We start from the raw sequence: 16,719 nt of genomic DNA on the forward strand, positions 1-16,719 counted from the left end.
GCCTCACCACTGTTCCTTGGACCACAGCATAGCACACCTGACCGATTCACAACAGGAGTTTTCAAATTTTTTGTTGTGTGAGATATGCCTGATGTAGATATAGACCCTGTAAACTGAACCAGTCTGCTAAACAGAATTTGCTGTTCCTTGAACTTACAATATCATATTCACACCCTGCTGATTAGCTGAGGTCTATTTATACATTAACTATGTATAACAGTGCCCTCAGCACTGGGGAGCTCACTTCTATATCAGTAACGGAAAATGCAATTATACTAATCAAAGTAAAGATGCTCTCTTCTTTTAGAAACTATTCAGGACCTAATCCTTATCAACAATCTTTCTTGGTTTTGGACAAAGCCCTCATGTAACATGCTATATCTAGAAAAGACATAATATCTAGGTACGTAGAAGAAATGTAGAAGAAATGTGAAACCTCAACACTTTGGCCCTCTCAGTCTTTCTTGAATGGAAGACAGTTGTGTTCTCACAAGAGCCAGTTGTTATCTTATTGCTTTATTTTTAAAAGAATAGCATCAAAGATACATCCTCCTCCTCAGGGGTCCTGGATGAGTTGTGATCATACCCATTGAGTTTTGTTTTTTTTTCTTTTGAAGGCTTAGACACTTTCCTCTTCCTTTTACTTGTTTGAAAATCACTGAAGCAGCCTGACAAAGGTTCAAGGAGAGGTTATCAAGTCCTGTTTGCTGTTGGCATGCCTAAAACTGCTGACATATGCTAGGAAAAAAAGGGTACATCTAGTACAGCTGCATCAATAAAACAGCTACTAGGGAACCTCACCTAGAGCTAACAACAACACTAAGATGTACTGACAAACTGAAGAAAAAAACAGTAATAGTTATTTAAAAGAAAGAAAACCACCACCACAACAAAACAGAAAAAAAATCAAAATGCAAAAAGCCATGCAAGCATGACATATTTGGGACTTTGATGATGAAAACCATTACCCACAGTTGTCAGTGATGAAAGCTGAAAACGTTCATTGAAAGGAAAAGTAATGAAAAACTGTGCACTTGACAGACTTGCAAAAAAGCAACCAGCATGATGGTTTCCTTTTATAGTACTCATGAAAGTTCTCTTAAACAGGAAAATAATCTATCCTCTGCCAAAAACACAAAAAAAAATCAAATTGTTGTTGGACATATTAAAGATTTTTCTAGTTCGTTGTTTGGATGCCTAAACACAATAGAGAAAAAAAGCCTTCTCCCAGCTCTACTTTTTTTTTTTTTTTTAATCTATACCACCTGTTTTGCCTCCAACTCCAGTAGAAGTAGGAGTGTTTATCCAGTCAAGCCCTACTCAGAATTTTAAACCAATGCTCTAAAGATATGTTGACATGTCTTGGACTAATTTCAAGTGATTTCTTGCCTCTTAGGGTCAGATCTGTCCCATCCTCTCATTCCACATTGTCTGGGTACAAATTCACACTAGCAGGAAGCATTAGCTTGAACTCTGCCACTTATCACAGCTGGAGGAGTCTGAGCAAGCTCATGACCTTACCACTGGCTTAAGCTCCTGAGGACCTGGAGTCCCCTCTAGATAACTAGTCTACCAATGTCTCCTTACACATCTCTACATCCAACACAACAGAGGCTTTTGACATCCTTCTAACATTAGAGATGTGGTTCTCACTGGGGTGGAAGTCATAAAGGTCTGTTCTTCAGTTCACAAGGCAGACTTAACTTATGCTTTCTGCAGCAGAAGACGAAAAGTTTGAAAAACTCCCCCCTACTCCCCCAAATGTGACAGTATTTTGTCATTTCCAAAGTGAGCTGTACTGCAGCAAAGCACAGACATTATATGTTGCTCCTAGGTCTCATCTTCTGAAGCAAGTTTAACACCCTAAGTGCAAGGAGAAGGGTGTAATAGGCTCACTCTGTTTCAATATTTGAATATTATCATTCAAACATAAGTTTTGAAAGTGAGGAAGGAAAAGAGCTAGTTCATGAAAGCAAAATGCCACTTTTCTTGCCAAAAAGGACACTTCCTAACATGGCACGTTTTTGGAAAAAAAAATTCTCAGACAGCAATGCAGAAAAAGGAAGAAAAAGTTATATCACTACAATGTAAAATCCTGCATCACCCATCTAAATGAGACAGATTCAGGTTCATTCATGCATACTTTTCTTTTTATAGATAAAACAAAAAGTATACAAAGATTACAGTAGAAGATGGTATTTTGTTCTTATGAATTGAGTAAAACAGAAGTCCTATGCTTTACCAAGATTAAATGGATTTCAGACTAGATTCTAGAATAAAATATAGAAACTTACCTTGCATTTCAACATGTTGGCCACTCTCTCTTGCATTGATTGTCCAGCTTTTGGCCTTACAAGAATATAAACCGCTTTCACTTCAGGGCTGGAGCGCAGAAGCTTTTCCACCAGCACTTTGCCCATGAAACCTGTAGCTCCTGTGATAAGTACGGTCTTTCCAGTGTAATAAGCGGAGACCGAAGACATGGTGCTTTTTTTTTTTTTTTTGTCCTTCCTTTAACTGCCTGCAGGAGGTACCTGAGAAGATACAAAAAGCAGGCTTTTGAGATAAGACAGATCAGTTATTAGGGAACTGTAGTCAGAGATAAGTTTTCCCAGTCTTTCCCAGAGTTTTTTCCGAGCCGTTGTTATGAAGAGAAACACATTTATCTCATTCAATGTTAAGTGGTGGCCATGAAGATATGCAATTATCCCTATGAGACAAAGTAGGAATCTCCTCACAAACACTGCAGGCTCAAATGCTGCATTTTCCAGTGGAATTCCACTGTGCCAATGTACTGAGTTTACATGGCAAGGTTTTGGTAGCATGGGGGCTGCAGGGGTGGCCTCTGTGAGAAGAGTCTAGAAGCTGCTTCAAGTTAGATCAGAGCCAGTTCCACACAGCTCCAAAGGGACCCAACTGCTGGCCAGAGCTGAGCCAATAAGTGACACTGGTTGAGACTCTGTGATAGGAGATTTAAGAAGGGGAAAACAAACAAACAAACAAAAAAAACACTGCTAGGCAACAGTAGCTGGAAGAGTGAGGAGTGAGAACCAGCCCTGTGGACCCCAAGGTCAGTGCAGAAGGAAGGCAGGAGGCGCTCCAGGCACACAGCAGCTCCCCTGCGGCCTGTGGAGAGGCCCCTGGTGGAGCAGACTGTCCCCCTGCAGCCCATGGGTCCCACACGGAGCAGATCTCCATGCTGCAGCCCATGGAGGAGCCCCTGGTGGAGCAGGTGGATGTGGCCTGGAGGAGGCTGCGGCCCATGGAGAGCCCCGACAGGAGCAGGCCCCAGGCCGGAGCTGCAGCCCGTGGAGAGGAGCCCATGCAGGAGCAGGGGGTCCGGGGGGAGCTGCCGCCCATGGGGGACCCATGCTGGAGCCATTTGCTCCCGGGGGATGGACCCAGTGGTACAGACCCACATCTGGAGCAGTTCTTGAAGAGCTGCTGCCTGTGGGAAGCCCACACAGGACCAGTTCGGGAAGGATGACATCCCATGGGAGGGACCCCACATGGAGCAGGGGAAGAGAGTTACTGTGAAGGAGCGGCAGAGACAAAGTTTTAGGGACTGACCGCAGCCCCCACTCCCCATTCTCCTGCACCAGTTGGGGGAGAGGGGGGCGGGGAAGGACATACTTGTTATTAATAGGTAATAAATACTATTTGTTAATAATAGGTAACAAATTACATCAGTCTCCCTATGCTGTGTCTGTTTTGCCCGTGATGACAATTGTTGAGTGATCTCTTTGTCCTTTTCATCGTATTTTCTCCATTTGCCTTTAGAGGAGAGGGAGTGAGAGTGGTTGTGGAGGAGTTAAGCTGCCCAGCTGAGTAAAATCACCACAGCCAAGCAGTCTCATTTCTTGTCAGTTATCACTTCGCAATGTGCTCAGTCTTTTCCTATTGACATTGCTTGGAATGAATTCATGGAGAACACTCTTTTTCCATGGAAGATACAGTACAATGACATTGCTCTGCAAGACTGCAGTATTGCAGTCTTGGACGTAGGTCATCACCTGCTTTATTGTGTGTGTTAAGACCAAAACTCATTCCACTAAACTCTAAGGAACATAGATATCATGTTTTCTCAACAATCCATGAACAGTTTAGGTTGTTTGAAATGCTTGCTGGAGATCCTTGACCCCTTCCACTGACTATACAAGGGGGCTGACATGACTAGGCTCCCACATGAAGTGTCCCAGTTAAGTATTTTTTAGTTAGATACAATGGTCTCAGGCCTGCATGTCCCCAGCTATCCCTATTCAGAGAAGGCTGAAATCTGAAATGAATCCTGCTAGAATAGCCACTCTCTTTAATAGGCTAACTCATGAAAGCCCCACCTATCTTTGAAGTGCTGCAGAATTCACAGCATGCTCAAAACACTTCCATTGCAAGGGAAAGGGTCACACAAAATAGAAAAATGCTTTGAAACAAACCTACTAAATTCAAAACAGAAACAAGAAGAGCAGTCACTCGAGTGCTCAAGAAGCATGACAGCCAGCAATATGCCCTTGTGGTCAAGAAGGCCAATGGTATTCTGGGTTGCATTGGGAAGAGTGTTGCCAGCAGTTTGAGGGAGGTGATCTTCTCCCTTTTCTCAGCCCTCCTCAGACCCCATCTGGAGTACTATATACAGTTCTGGGCTTGCCAGTACAAGAGAGATGTGGAATGACTAGAAAGGTCCATTTCAACCTCAACCACCCTGTGACGATTTCCAGGTCTCCCCTTCTGCAGAAGCTTCAGAGACAGCATTGTCCATTTCAAGTTTCTCAACATGAGTCAACTGTACACTAATTCCTCAGCTCCAAAAGCACAAATACATAGAATCTGCAATGCAGCATTTGTTGCACTTTTGCAGTCTGCCAAGATTCCCTTTTCTTACCCACTGTTCTGCATTTCTGAGACCTAGTAAGCCATTCAGATACAGTTAAGTAACTGAACTTAGAGCACAAACTGCAAGTCTTCACGCAGAAACACCTTACATGATGTATGGACCAACACAGTTGAACAAGAGCAAAGAGTTTAAAGCACTCTAAGAACTTTGACAATGTGACGGTAGGTTAAATTCCCTTCATCACATGGGATTGTGAGAGAAATATGTTTTGTCCACTGGCCCACACCTTCTGACATCTTTCTAAGGAAAGAGTGAGGTATCTCACCCCAGAAAATTCACCACCATTTATGTAAATCAAGAAAGACACCACAGATCATCCTTACAAGGTATACATTGTTCACTGCAACAACTCAGGAATGCCTTTAGCTGGATTGTTTTCCCAATGACATAAGCACTCTCAACAACAAAAAACAATCCACAGTCTGTGTTAGTGTGCTGTCATTATCCACATCTACACTTGGTGCGTCTACCCATATCTGACTTCTCATTCTGCCAGTTTTCACAGTAACTGTATTGCTACATGTAAACACTAAAAACATATTTCTAATAGGCTATAGTAGAGACCTAGCATCTAACGAAAACACCAAAATTTCTATTGAAAGAAATCTGTAACAAATCATCAGGCGTACCCTCCAATTTAGAAAGTGGGTCAAGAAGAAAAACTTCTGAAGGACAGTATTTTACATATTATTAGCTGTGGGTATTCTGGCTCAGTGAATTCAGATATTAGCCTACTTTCAGATATGGCCTAGATCACAGCTTAAATGAATGTAACAGGCTTGTAGAGGCCTATTAAAAACCTGTTCCTATCAAAGACCTGGCCACTTGGGAAGTTGGGAAGAAGGATAAACAGGTTAAACTGACTTGCGGAAAACGGACTCCACAATCAGTAAGATTGTAAAGTAGGTATGTTTATTCAGCGCTGGGCAGCACGGGGGGTAGTCCCACCAAAGTCGTGCGCACCTGACGCGGCAACTTGCCTTGGTTATATGCAGTAAAGAGTTACATATGCATGAAGTTTCACAATACGCCTATACATATTCATAACCTGTCCCCGCTTCGTATTAAAATTAGTTCCAAGGAGTCATTTCCATAAACTCCTCCCATCTGCACTTGCGCATTGTATTCTGGTGGTGGTCGTCAGGGGTCATGGGGATGAAGATTGATGACTCTTCCTTGTCACCGCTAGTTGACCTCTTGTCTTTGCACAGACTCAGTTGCTCCTTGGCTCTTGTCCATCTGCAGGACCAGTTTCTACCAGTTTCTTAAGATAGGCTCACTCTCTTATTAGGAGACTGACCTTGGTAAGGGGCCCAAGGCTTCTTGCTTTAGTTAATTTGCACAATGCACCATAGTTAGCAAAGACACTAAGTAGCATCCTAGTTTAATGCCGTCAGCGCTCTCTCTCTACTTGATAAGATTCTCCTAACTCCCTCTCTCAAAACTATTAGATAATTAATTTATTTATAATAAAAAGTCATCTCATTCAGGTTGGGAAAGACTGAGTGATATCGGAAGACAAATTTAAAAAACCTGAACACATGTGGAAGGGTATGCAAATCCAAAAGTACGTGCTAGTTCAGGCAGATGAAGATGGAGGTGACAAAACACTTAAGAGTATGACACGTCCTGCAAAGTAAACAAATTAAGGAGAAAAGTCCTTAGTCACTACAGGCCATAAAAATTCTACTGAGTATAAGGAAGCAAAAAGAGGAAACGTAAGACCATTGTCAGTCAGAGGATATTTGCTTTGAACTCACTTTCTGAAGATAAGATCTAACCTAACCTCAACCTAATATTCTGCTAGAAAAGAAGGCACATTTTTGAAGTAATTTCCATAACAGACTTGGAGATTACTACAATATATAACAATAATTGCTCTCTTTCCCACACTTCAGTAGCATAGAACATTTCCAAAATGCATCATTACGCGTTAATTCTTTGTATTACATTTACAGACTACTGCAAAAATAGCTGTTGAAATTTCCAACTGTGGACATAAATTTATTATGTTGTTTCATGTGGGTTCTCTATTTGAGTTATCCAGATTGGCTTTATTTGTTTTGGCCAGATGTTTGCTGCCTTCTAGAAGAATAACGAAAGAAGAAAAAAGTCATACTACTATAAAGCATTACTTAAAATTAGCTCCTGCAGCCAGAATTCTTAAAGTATTTCTGGAAAGGCACATCTGACAGGTATTCCCATACAGTATAAGACTATCTAAAATGTCTGTCTCCAAAAAATTCAAAAAAGTAGGAACACACACACGAGCGTGTGCATCTTTAAAACAATTTTGATATTATGGCAATGGAAACAGCAAACAAACCTAAAAGTGAATTTCTAGAGCAGATTGTTCTTAGTCATTGGCTTAACCTTGTAGGGTTAGAAGAAAAGGTAAGAAAAAATATACTTTGTTTTCTATAATAAAGCAGTCCAAGTCAGGCAGCATGTAGTTACCAGGGCCAGCTTCAGAGCTGGATCAGGGTGCTCAGGTCGTCATCCACAATAAAAATCCATGAGGAATGCAATCATATTTGCTTATTACAGGATCAGATTTATGTCTCCTCTACTACTTTTTCCCCTTCCTAAGTTAGCTTTAGAAAAAAAAGTACAATTATCTTGCACCCAGCTGATGCCACAGTAATCAAAGAGAATCTTGTATTTGCCTAATCTGCTTGAACAAATTGATGTTTTGAGATCACGACACAAAAACTACAATTCTGCAATCCACTGCATTCAGACGTATCCCTGAATCTCCACAGTTCTAACAAATTTAAAGAGGCTTTTTAAAAGAGGCTTTTATTAGGTTCGAAATTCAAATGCAGATTCCAGTTTATATTCCGAATATACTCTTAAAGAAATGAAGTTATTTTCCTTTCAATGTCAGGGAATATTGATTTATTTTATTTTTTCGGGGTTTTATTTTTAATGTATTTTTAAGAGTGATTTCATAGCAATATGTATTCTTCTCTGATTTAATGGATATTGTCTGTCCTTTAAAATGCTAAAAAAGTTTCAGAAATTTTAAGAAACCAGGGTATTTCTAGCATCAAAAGGCGTTATTCAAGCACTGCCTACTGAACCTTTGAATGTCTATTTCAAAGTACAAAGAACCGCTTACATTCCTTTTGTATTTTTCTATTTATTTGAATGTAATAATTTTATATATATATATATATATGTTTCCTGCAGAAACTTATACTTTCTTCTTAATTTTAAGGAATAAACAATCAACACTGTGCATTAACTATTTCCCAACCAATTAAACATGTGATAAGAGAAAACTAAACTATTTGAAGTCTGAACCATAGTCAGGAGTTCTAGTAAGCTGACCCCCGTGGAGCTGAAGGAGAGCCTGGGGTTCCTGTTGCTTCCAAAACTGACTGGCATTGAGAAACCACTAAATTGTGGCAAAAAGCCCACACACAGACTTTCTGAAGTCCAATTCAGGTAATTAATTGCAGGGAAGTCTTACAGTTTAGACACTACGCAGAGTAGGAAAGTAATCACTGGTGCCATCTAAATTACTGAACGCAGCATCTTTGCTGCAGTACACATCTCACAGATGCTGACTCATCTCAAATTATAATGTGAAAGAAACAGCTTTTAGACACCCAGCCAGGAACCACACAAGATCTCCTATAGACACAAGTACAAAAGCTGCTTTAAAGGTAAAGCTCTGTTACTGATGCCTGTAACAGTCTCCTGTACATCAGACATAAAGGTTGATCTGCAGCACTGCATTACAAAGCAGTCTTATGCCAAGGGTGTATGCCAAAGGACGAGACAAGCAACAGAAAAGATGGGAATCCTACTGACCTAATACTTTGCTCCTGCAAAAGAAAACCCACACAACCTCAACAGAAGCATAAAGTAAAGCTTCCTTCCCCCCGCCCCCCCAAGAGCAGATACATTTGAGCTGATACTTAAAACAGCTTATATCCCATGCTTCGTGTACTTTAATGATGCCAAATCTTACAGTGGTGTAATGCCAGAGGTTAGACTATTATCAAAGCAACAACAATGGGAAGGGAAATGTGTATCAATCTCATTCACTGTTGCTACTGCTGCTGCCCAGAGCAGGTCCATGGCTGCAGAATATTAAGAAGAAATGGCAAGATGGAGCACAAACAGCAAGAGCTAGGTACACCAGGGCAGGCTAATATATTTCACTATGGTTTTCACCACTAAGATTTCCATGCCCTACTCGACTAGGACAGGGGCTATTGCAAAAGCTAATCTGTTAAGATATTTGCCTTTTCAACTCAGCAACACAATGAAAATCAAAAAAGAAAAAGGAGAGAGCTCAGAGCAAAAGCAAAGACAGTATGTAAATCAATATATGTCTAGACCCACAAGTGGTCTCTCTGCATCTCTTTCTATTTAGTCTGATTTAGATGAGTTTTCTCATGTCTGATGCACTTTCACAACTTTACCTAGGGATGTAATTTCTATAAACAGGAGAGTCAGAATATCAATATTACTTTTTTAGACACATAAAGTGTGATGAACCATCTTTAAAAATGCAATAAGAAGCATTTTTAAAACAAAAATACAGACAGCATGAATCTTTTAAGACAAAATATTTTTGGCCACTTTCTGAATATATTTTTTTAATCTTGGATGCAAATATCCCATCATACATAAGACAGTTTTCTTTAATCAGGATTCTGAAGGTTTTATAATTAACCTGGGACATGCAGAGAAAGTAAAATTCCAGTATTGCTTCAGAGAACTTATACAGCTGAGGTCAAAAGCAGCAATACAAAGTGGTCACAGACTATTTCAATCTCATCAGTTTGCTTCCTCAGTCTATTAACTGTTTTATGAGTTTAAAATGGACCTAATACTGGGGATGCCTGAATAATGTATCTTCATACAATTGTCTCCCCCAGCCCCGCAATGTGTGACAGAGACTCCACAAACTCTACACGTAATTACAATACATAAAACCAATTCTTTCTAATGTGCATGTCTTCTAATGTGCCTGAAAACATCTGTGTATAATTTCTTGCTAGTTAATCACCAGCAAATAAACAATCCCATGATTATGACTCGAGCTGTTAGGAACAGCTTGACCTTTTCACTTTGGTGGTCAGTAGGTGCCGTACTTGAACATCAAGCAGTTTTCCTCCAACATTAATACATAAACAGAAATTGCACGGTCTGAAGCAAATCAGGATAATCTAAGGAGAACACGTATATGGATGAAGAAGCAGAAATAGCTAAAAGTTAGACACCTGCACATCAAGTCCTATGGAGCAAAAGACTGAAAGAAAGCAACTTTCTAACCGATTTATTCGTTCAGCAACAGAATGCTCTGTTCTGTGCTTAAAGAAGAAACATTAAAAAGACAAAGAAAAAATGTAATAAGCATCTACATATTTCATTTACACACTTGCTCTGGAAACCATAGGATATAACAATGGCTGTTAATTCACAGTGAAATCTTGAGCATATGCAAGAGCCTCTGTTGTGCATGCTCTGTCATTTGATATGTTTTATATGAATGTCAAGGTTTTCTGAGCACCAGGCTCTGCTTCAGAGATTTCACAGATTATTTTTAGCTCCAAGACATCTGGAAATAATAGAGCATGCTATGGTCTTAGAGTCACAGAGCATGGTCCCATACCATGCACGCTAGCAACATCTGAAGTAATGACTTGCTTTTACATTACATACACAAATAACAGCATCTCAGAATATGATAGGATGTTAGTTCAATGTTGCACTCCATTTTTGTCAACATGAACAAACAGATAGTAACAACAATGATGCACTGAAGTTATGTAATATATTGTTGAAGGTTTTCAGATACATAAAAGTTTGTGACACTTGATGTCTGCTAAGAGGTAGAGGAGATTTTAGAAAATGAGGCAAAGATGATGTTAAAATGGTGTAGGAACAAGTTAAAGGATACTTATGGTTTGCTGAACCTCCATAGTTATTTAATAGCACTATTAACCAAGAAACAATAAATGAACAGGCAAAGATAAACCTTCTCTCATACAGCTACAGAATTAAAATGAAGGGCATAATCCATCTTTTATATAGGTACTAATGATGCTAACAGAGCTCAAAGAAATAAAACCCTATGATTCAAAGATGGACACCTTCACAGCCAGACTGAACTCCTGATGATAATCATCTTTACAAAAGAGATTTTGCTTCAAGCAATTTACACAAAATATAAAGTGTTGTTGCTAGCAGCCTGAAAGTTAAATCACTTTTCTCCAGCTAATATATTTCAAATCATTTTTTGTTTGCCAGTAGTACTGACTCAATTCCATAACACTGTATCCACATAGCAACAAACAGGGAGAAGCTCCCATTGCTCCTGAAAACCCTTCCCAACTTGAAAACTGACACCAGGTTTGCAATCCATTTCAATTTATAACAGTTAAATCTAAAGAGACAGCATAGTTAAGAGCTGCATACAACAGGTAACACACACAGCTGGATCCTGCAAACTCCTGAATGCGACATGGCACACAGACACACTTTTAATCCCTTTGAAAGCACTGAGTTGGGACTTGTGGGCTAGAAATCTGTAGTAATACCCAGATATAGGACAAAAGCTTGAACTTCCAGATTTTGTCCTTGCTTAAGCACTACCTGCACAGTTTCACAGATTATCTGACTCTCCCAAGGAGTCCTAACTCTTTTTGACTGCTGTTAGGAACTAGAGCAGAACAAATGAAATACAAGGACCACTGATGTGAAAAAGCCCAGGAACCACCTCCTGACTTTTCAGAGAAACCTATTCATCTCTCTCAGCATTGTAACACCCTCTCTAAAATTGGTGAAAACTGAATACAACTTCCTAGGAGCAAAACGATCATCATCAAAAGGACAACCCCTTAGTGTCAATTTTTTTTTGTTTGTTTTTGTTTTGTTTTGTTTTTACAAAAATGAACACTCATCTAAGCCATACTATGTTCTTTTTTTTTTTACAGCTACATCCAGTAGTAACTGTAAATAGAAAAGATGAGTAGCTTTGTACTCCTATGCAGACTTATCATAATATATTCCTGTTAATGTTAAGCTTCAAAACAATGCAAAACAGTGAAATGACTGAATGACACTAGCTGCACAACAACCAAACAAAAAAGCCTGTACGAATTCAAACACACAGGTTTACCCTCTTTAGTGTCTGATGACCTTAGAATCCCCTATTCAATCTGTTTGGATTTCCAAAGCCTTTTTAAAGGCTTTTATGCTAAATACTGAAGAAAAATCTTCTCTAGTGTCTCCTTTAGTAATGTGCTTGTAAATGTGCATACAATGTAAACACATACTTGTGTTTACATATGCACACATGCACAGAAAACCACTTTTAGGTTGTAGACACAACAATCTGTTAACTATATTTCTCCATTAGTCACAGCCATTTGGGGGTTATCAAAACCACAACTATCTTTTACATGCTAGTAGATCTACAATACCAATTACTGTAAATTTTCAAACTATAACAGAATACTCCTTTTACTCCACCCCCCACCATAATGTCCAAACTCACCAACTACTCCCTTAGAAGACATAGTAAACTACTCATCAACTGAGAAGCTCTTGATATGTTGTCAGCAGAACCTCTTGATGAGCTTAGATATTATAGTAGCATAGCATATACTGCTTAACAGAAAAACATGGTGAACATACAAGGAAGTCTAGCAGTCCTGTGACAGCAAGCTAAAATGAAATTTCACACTTTAGATCTCAGATCTATCAGAGTGTAAAAATTACCTGCTGTGTTTGGCCTCAGACTTAGGTTAATTAAATATATATATATATTTCTTTCTGAAAGCTAAGCATAGCATTCTGAGCATTTTTATTTTCAGCTTTTATTGAAAAGGACAGCTAGAACCCTACCTCCTGCCTCCGTGGAGACTGAATGATGAAAATGCTTGGAATATTTCCCACACAAAAGAAGTTTTCTTAAAAGGATGATCAGAGGAACATGAGAGCCTACATTATCAATTTCGTGACACAGTACATACACACATTTTCAAAACCAAATATATAAGATGCTATCTTCAAATCATCTTTTCAAAATAAAACCAAAACCGTGGTATTTTTTTAATCTGTATGTCTTTTACCTCATTTGTTCATCAAAATTCATATAGGCTAAACAGAAACGAGTAGTTTTTCCTCCTTTCTCCTACCTTTCTCTATTGTTCACACTTAGGGCATTTGATGGCACCTGGCCATACCACAGACAACAGTATTGGTCTCATTTGTTCCATCCAGCTACCGAAACAGGACAGAAAGTATCTAGGTTTGTGCTATTTATCACTCTTCTGTGAAGTGAAAGTTCTCAGTAGACAGAGCAGGATAAAGCCCTTCAGGAACAGGCAAGAAATGCAACCAAAGGAGCCCATGTGGATGTTTGTTTACACTCTTCAGTGCACACTGTTAAGCCATCTTACTCTGCAGCAAGACAGAAAACTGGGGTTCAGCAACAAGCTCTGCAACAGTTGGCTGTGCCCCCTGTTTTGTTGAAGACAATTCCACCATATTTCATATCCATATTTCAACTATGGTGCATTGACACATTTGCTGCCACAGTCCTGAACACTAAAATCTTGCAACATACACACCTATACTAAGGCAGCTACAGCAGCTGAGTCACGGCTGTGTCACAGCATGGCAGGACACTGCCATGTTACTCTCGTGGAACAAATGCCACAAATGAATATCTCATTCTACCAATGGAAATGCATAGAAGCCAAAGCAAGGAAAAACTAGCAAGCCTCCTACCAGGACCCATGTGTGCAGTGTTGAGAAGGGCAGAGGAGACACCAGTATGGGCCTTGCCTACTTCTGGAGAGAGGGTGAGGAAAAAAGACAGCAAAAAAATATAGAATGCAAAACACATACAAATATAAAGCATCTTATTTCTTATGACAGAACACAGAGACAGAAGGCATTTCAAAGAGACTCAGTGATGTTTTTGCCTCCCATCCTACCATTCTGGTACTCTTCCCCTGCTTTATCTGACTGCCCCTGTGGCAATGCAAGCACACTCCTGACCTCATTAATCTGGGGAGCTATTGCTTCTAGCAAGACAAGGGAAGCATGAAGTGATGATGCATAGCTGATTGCCTCTACTGCCCCCAAGGCTATAGGATGGCTTAGGGCCAGGTGCTGAAATCCTTGGAGGCTGCAAGTGCACAGTGGGACTAGTAGGCTTGCCTCTGCTCCATCTGACAGCAAACATCAACCCAAGAGATGGGAAGTTTGTTTGTTTCTTGTTTTTCCTGGGATCAACAAATGCAGCTTGAAGGCAGCATGAGCTAGAAGGTCTTGTTTTCTCAATACAGGGAATGTAGAAAAGCCCAGCTAGCCTAAACTCAGAAGCTTCACTAACCATGTGAAAACAAGCAGTGTATATAAATAGATAGCTCTACTAACTTGGGTGCATATATCTTGCATGCTAGCTGCTACCAATAGAAACAGGAAGAAGACACTGCAAAACATACCTTCTTTCCAGAAAATATGAAAATGGCTTCAAATCAAGCCAGCAGCAAAGAAGTTTGTAGGTGTCTCCATGACTATTATCTCAGAGTCACTCTCTTTATGTAGAATTTCCCATTCAGCTCCTACCAGCAGGCCTTCATCTCACAACGAAGGAAGTGTGCAAATCCAGGAGACCTCCTTGGTGTGCTATATCCCAAAATACTCACAGCAGCTTACAATTACTGTAATTCTGTGATCTCTAAATGCACTGAGCCAAAATTCTCTTGGGTGATATCCTACCCATCTTCAACACTGATGGAGTAGAAACTGAACTCTTCTTAAAAAAAGTAAGTTTCCTTATGACCAACGGACCAATAGCTGAAAGAAATGTAGAACAACTTACAAGGGTCTCCTAATGTGCCTTTGAAAATTAGTTGCTTCTTGCAGTGTTCACCAATTGGCTTGCTGGTAACAGAGTCTACTTAACATGGGACATGAGTACAGATCACAGAGACGGTAGACTTTTGTCGAGTGGGTGCTAGTTCAAGAAAGGAATTGGATTGAGACCCCCTCATTTCTTGACATCTGACAACTTAGCCACTGCCAGTCCATAGATCTTTGTACATAGCAAGCCAATGAAATAGTTTAAGATATAAATATAAAAGTACATACAGTGCAGTTCGTAAGGTGTCAACAACACACACAGTCATATTTACTCTTAGAAATATATAAAAATGTATTCCCCCCATCCACCACTCTTCCCTTACTTGAAACCCAGCTATGAGCAAGCAGAACTAATTCTACTAAAAGACAGCGTCTCAGTGAGAACATTTTCACAAAATCTTCCATAATTCAATGGGCTGCACTCCTTATGCTAAATAAAACTTACTTTCCTGAAAGTTTAGTTACTCCTTAGCTGTTGGACGCTATCCTTCAGCAATGCTGAAGAGACTGAAGTGAAAGGTGAAATATAATGCAAATAATTCTGTCCCGGGTGGGGAAGGAGGAAAGCTTGTATTGCCATTTTGAAATCTTGTTTAGTTTGATACTAATCTCAGCTAACAAATTGACAACTCCTTTGCAGGGAAATTGAGAGATACGAATATTATTCATTGCTTTATGCAGAGACGGTATTTTCAGTGCTTTATTAAGAAAAGTAAGATTAGTTAGCAGAATATTTTTCTGGCCACATTCCCTCAGCACAGAGCATCACTGTGTGGAATTATCTGGATCCTTTATGTTTTGCTACCTCTTGATCGTTAGAGGGTTTTTAGAAGATTTTAAGGATTTCTGACTCTAATTATTAGATCTCTCCCTCTTCTACCACAAAGAAAACAAACAACAGAAACAAAACTAGAAAAAGAAAATGTTAAGTGAGCTTGAGTACACTTTTTAAAAATAGAGATCTGATATTCTGAAACAGAAATATACCCCCAGCAGAGACTAAAGATTTGCTGCATCCCAAGCTCTATGGCAAGGGAACTATGAAAGCATAATGGTACCAGTCAGAATAGGTCTCTGATCACAGCTGTCACCTAGAAGTTACTGGAACGGAAATCTTTTTCTAGATTTGCATATGTAAATCAGTAATACAACAGTCATAGCAAACACAGCATAGCCACATTAATCCATTGCTTATGTTCTTAAAAATTCCTTCTTTTGTTATTAATGCGTTCACTCATACACTGTTTTATACATATTAAGTAATGATCTCTGAAATACCCTAGAGAAGCTAAGTAGATGTGTATTCTATTATCGTAATGATTAGAAGCGAGGGGATTCACAGTGGCTGTTAATGAATTTGAGTTAATGATGCATTGCCAAGCATCCACTTTTTTTTCTCTTTTTGTGAGTTGTATTCAGTTCTATGAGATTGTTTAGGTCATATTTTAAAAGGGAGGAGAAAACTTCTGTTCCACAAACCAAACAACACAACAGCAAGAAGAAAAACACATGGATATTGTAAAATATATTGCTTTCATCAAAATAGTTGCTTCTGTACTACAACTTCATCAGTATCGGCCATATGTAAATAAGAAAGTCTTAAAAAAATAAAAGATTAAGTGACCAATTTCTATCCAAAGCCTACTTGCACTTTTCTTCGGGTACTTTTTTTTTTTGTCATGCAGCTACTCCTCTGGAGTGCAGTCCAGACTGTGGATTCCAGGAGGGCATTAACAGCGATATGTAGAAGAAGCCAAACTAGAAGATCAAAACAATACTTTACAAGTCAGATCTTCTCATAAACTGCAAGTCAAATGAGCTCCTTAAATCTCATCACTTGTTTTCTGTAGAAGATAGGCAGTACAGCCTGTAGATTTCTCTCCCCCCAGTTCTCGAAGAAACACAAACATTTACTCTTCAGATAAAGG

General features: G+C 39.4%; 1 protein-coding gene across 9 annotated transcripts in view; it reads right to left on the reverse strand.

Moving 5' to 3' along the window:
• The window catches only part of FAR2 (fatty acyl-CoA reductase 2), a 152,937-nt gene that overhangs the window by 84,929 nt on the left and 51,289 nt on the right, over positions 1–16,719 (reverse strand). For all 9 annotated transcript variants that reach the window (XM_066999544.1, XM_048048577.2, XM_066999555.1 and 6 more), the window contains one exon: positions 2,295–2,534. In XM_066999544.1, coding sequence (XP_066855645.1) covers positions 2,295–2,483 — 189 coding nt within the window. In that variant the 5' untranslated portion in view covers positions 2,484–2,534. The remainder of the gene's footprint in view (positions 1–2,294; positions 2,535–16,719) is intronic.

Source organism: Anser cygnoides, chromosome 1 (assembly GCF_040182565.1).
Source record: "Anser cygnoides isolate HZ-2024a breed goose chromosome 1, Taihu_goose_T2T_genome, whole genome shotgun sequence".
Taxonomy (NCBI): Eukaryota; Metazoa; Chordata; class Aves; order Anseriformes; family Anatidae; genus Anser; species Anser cygnoides.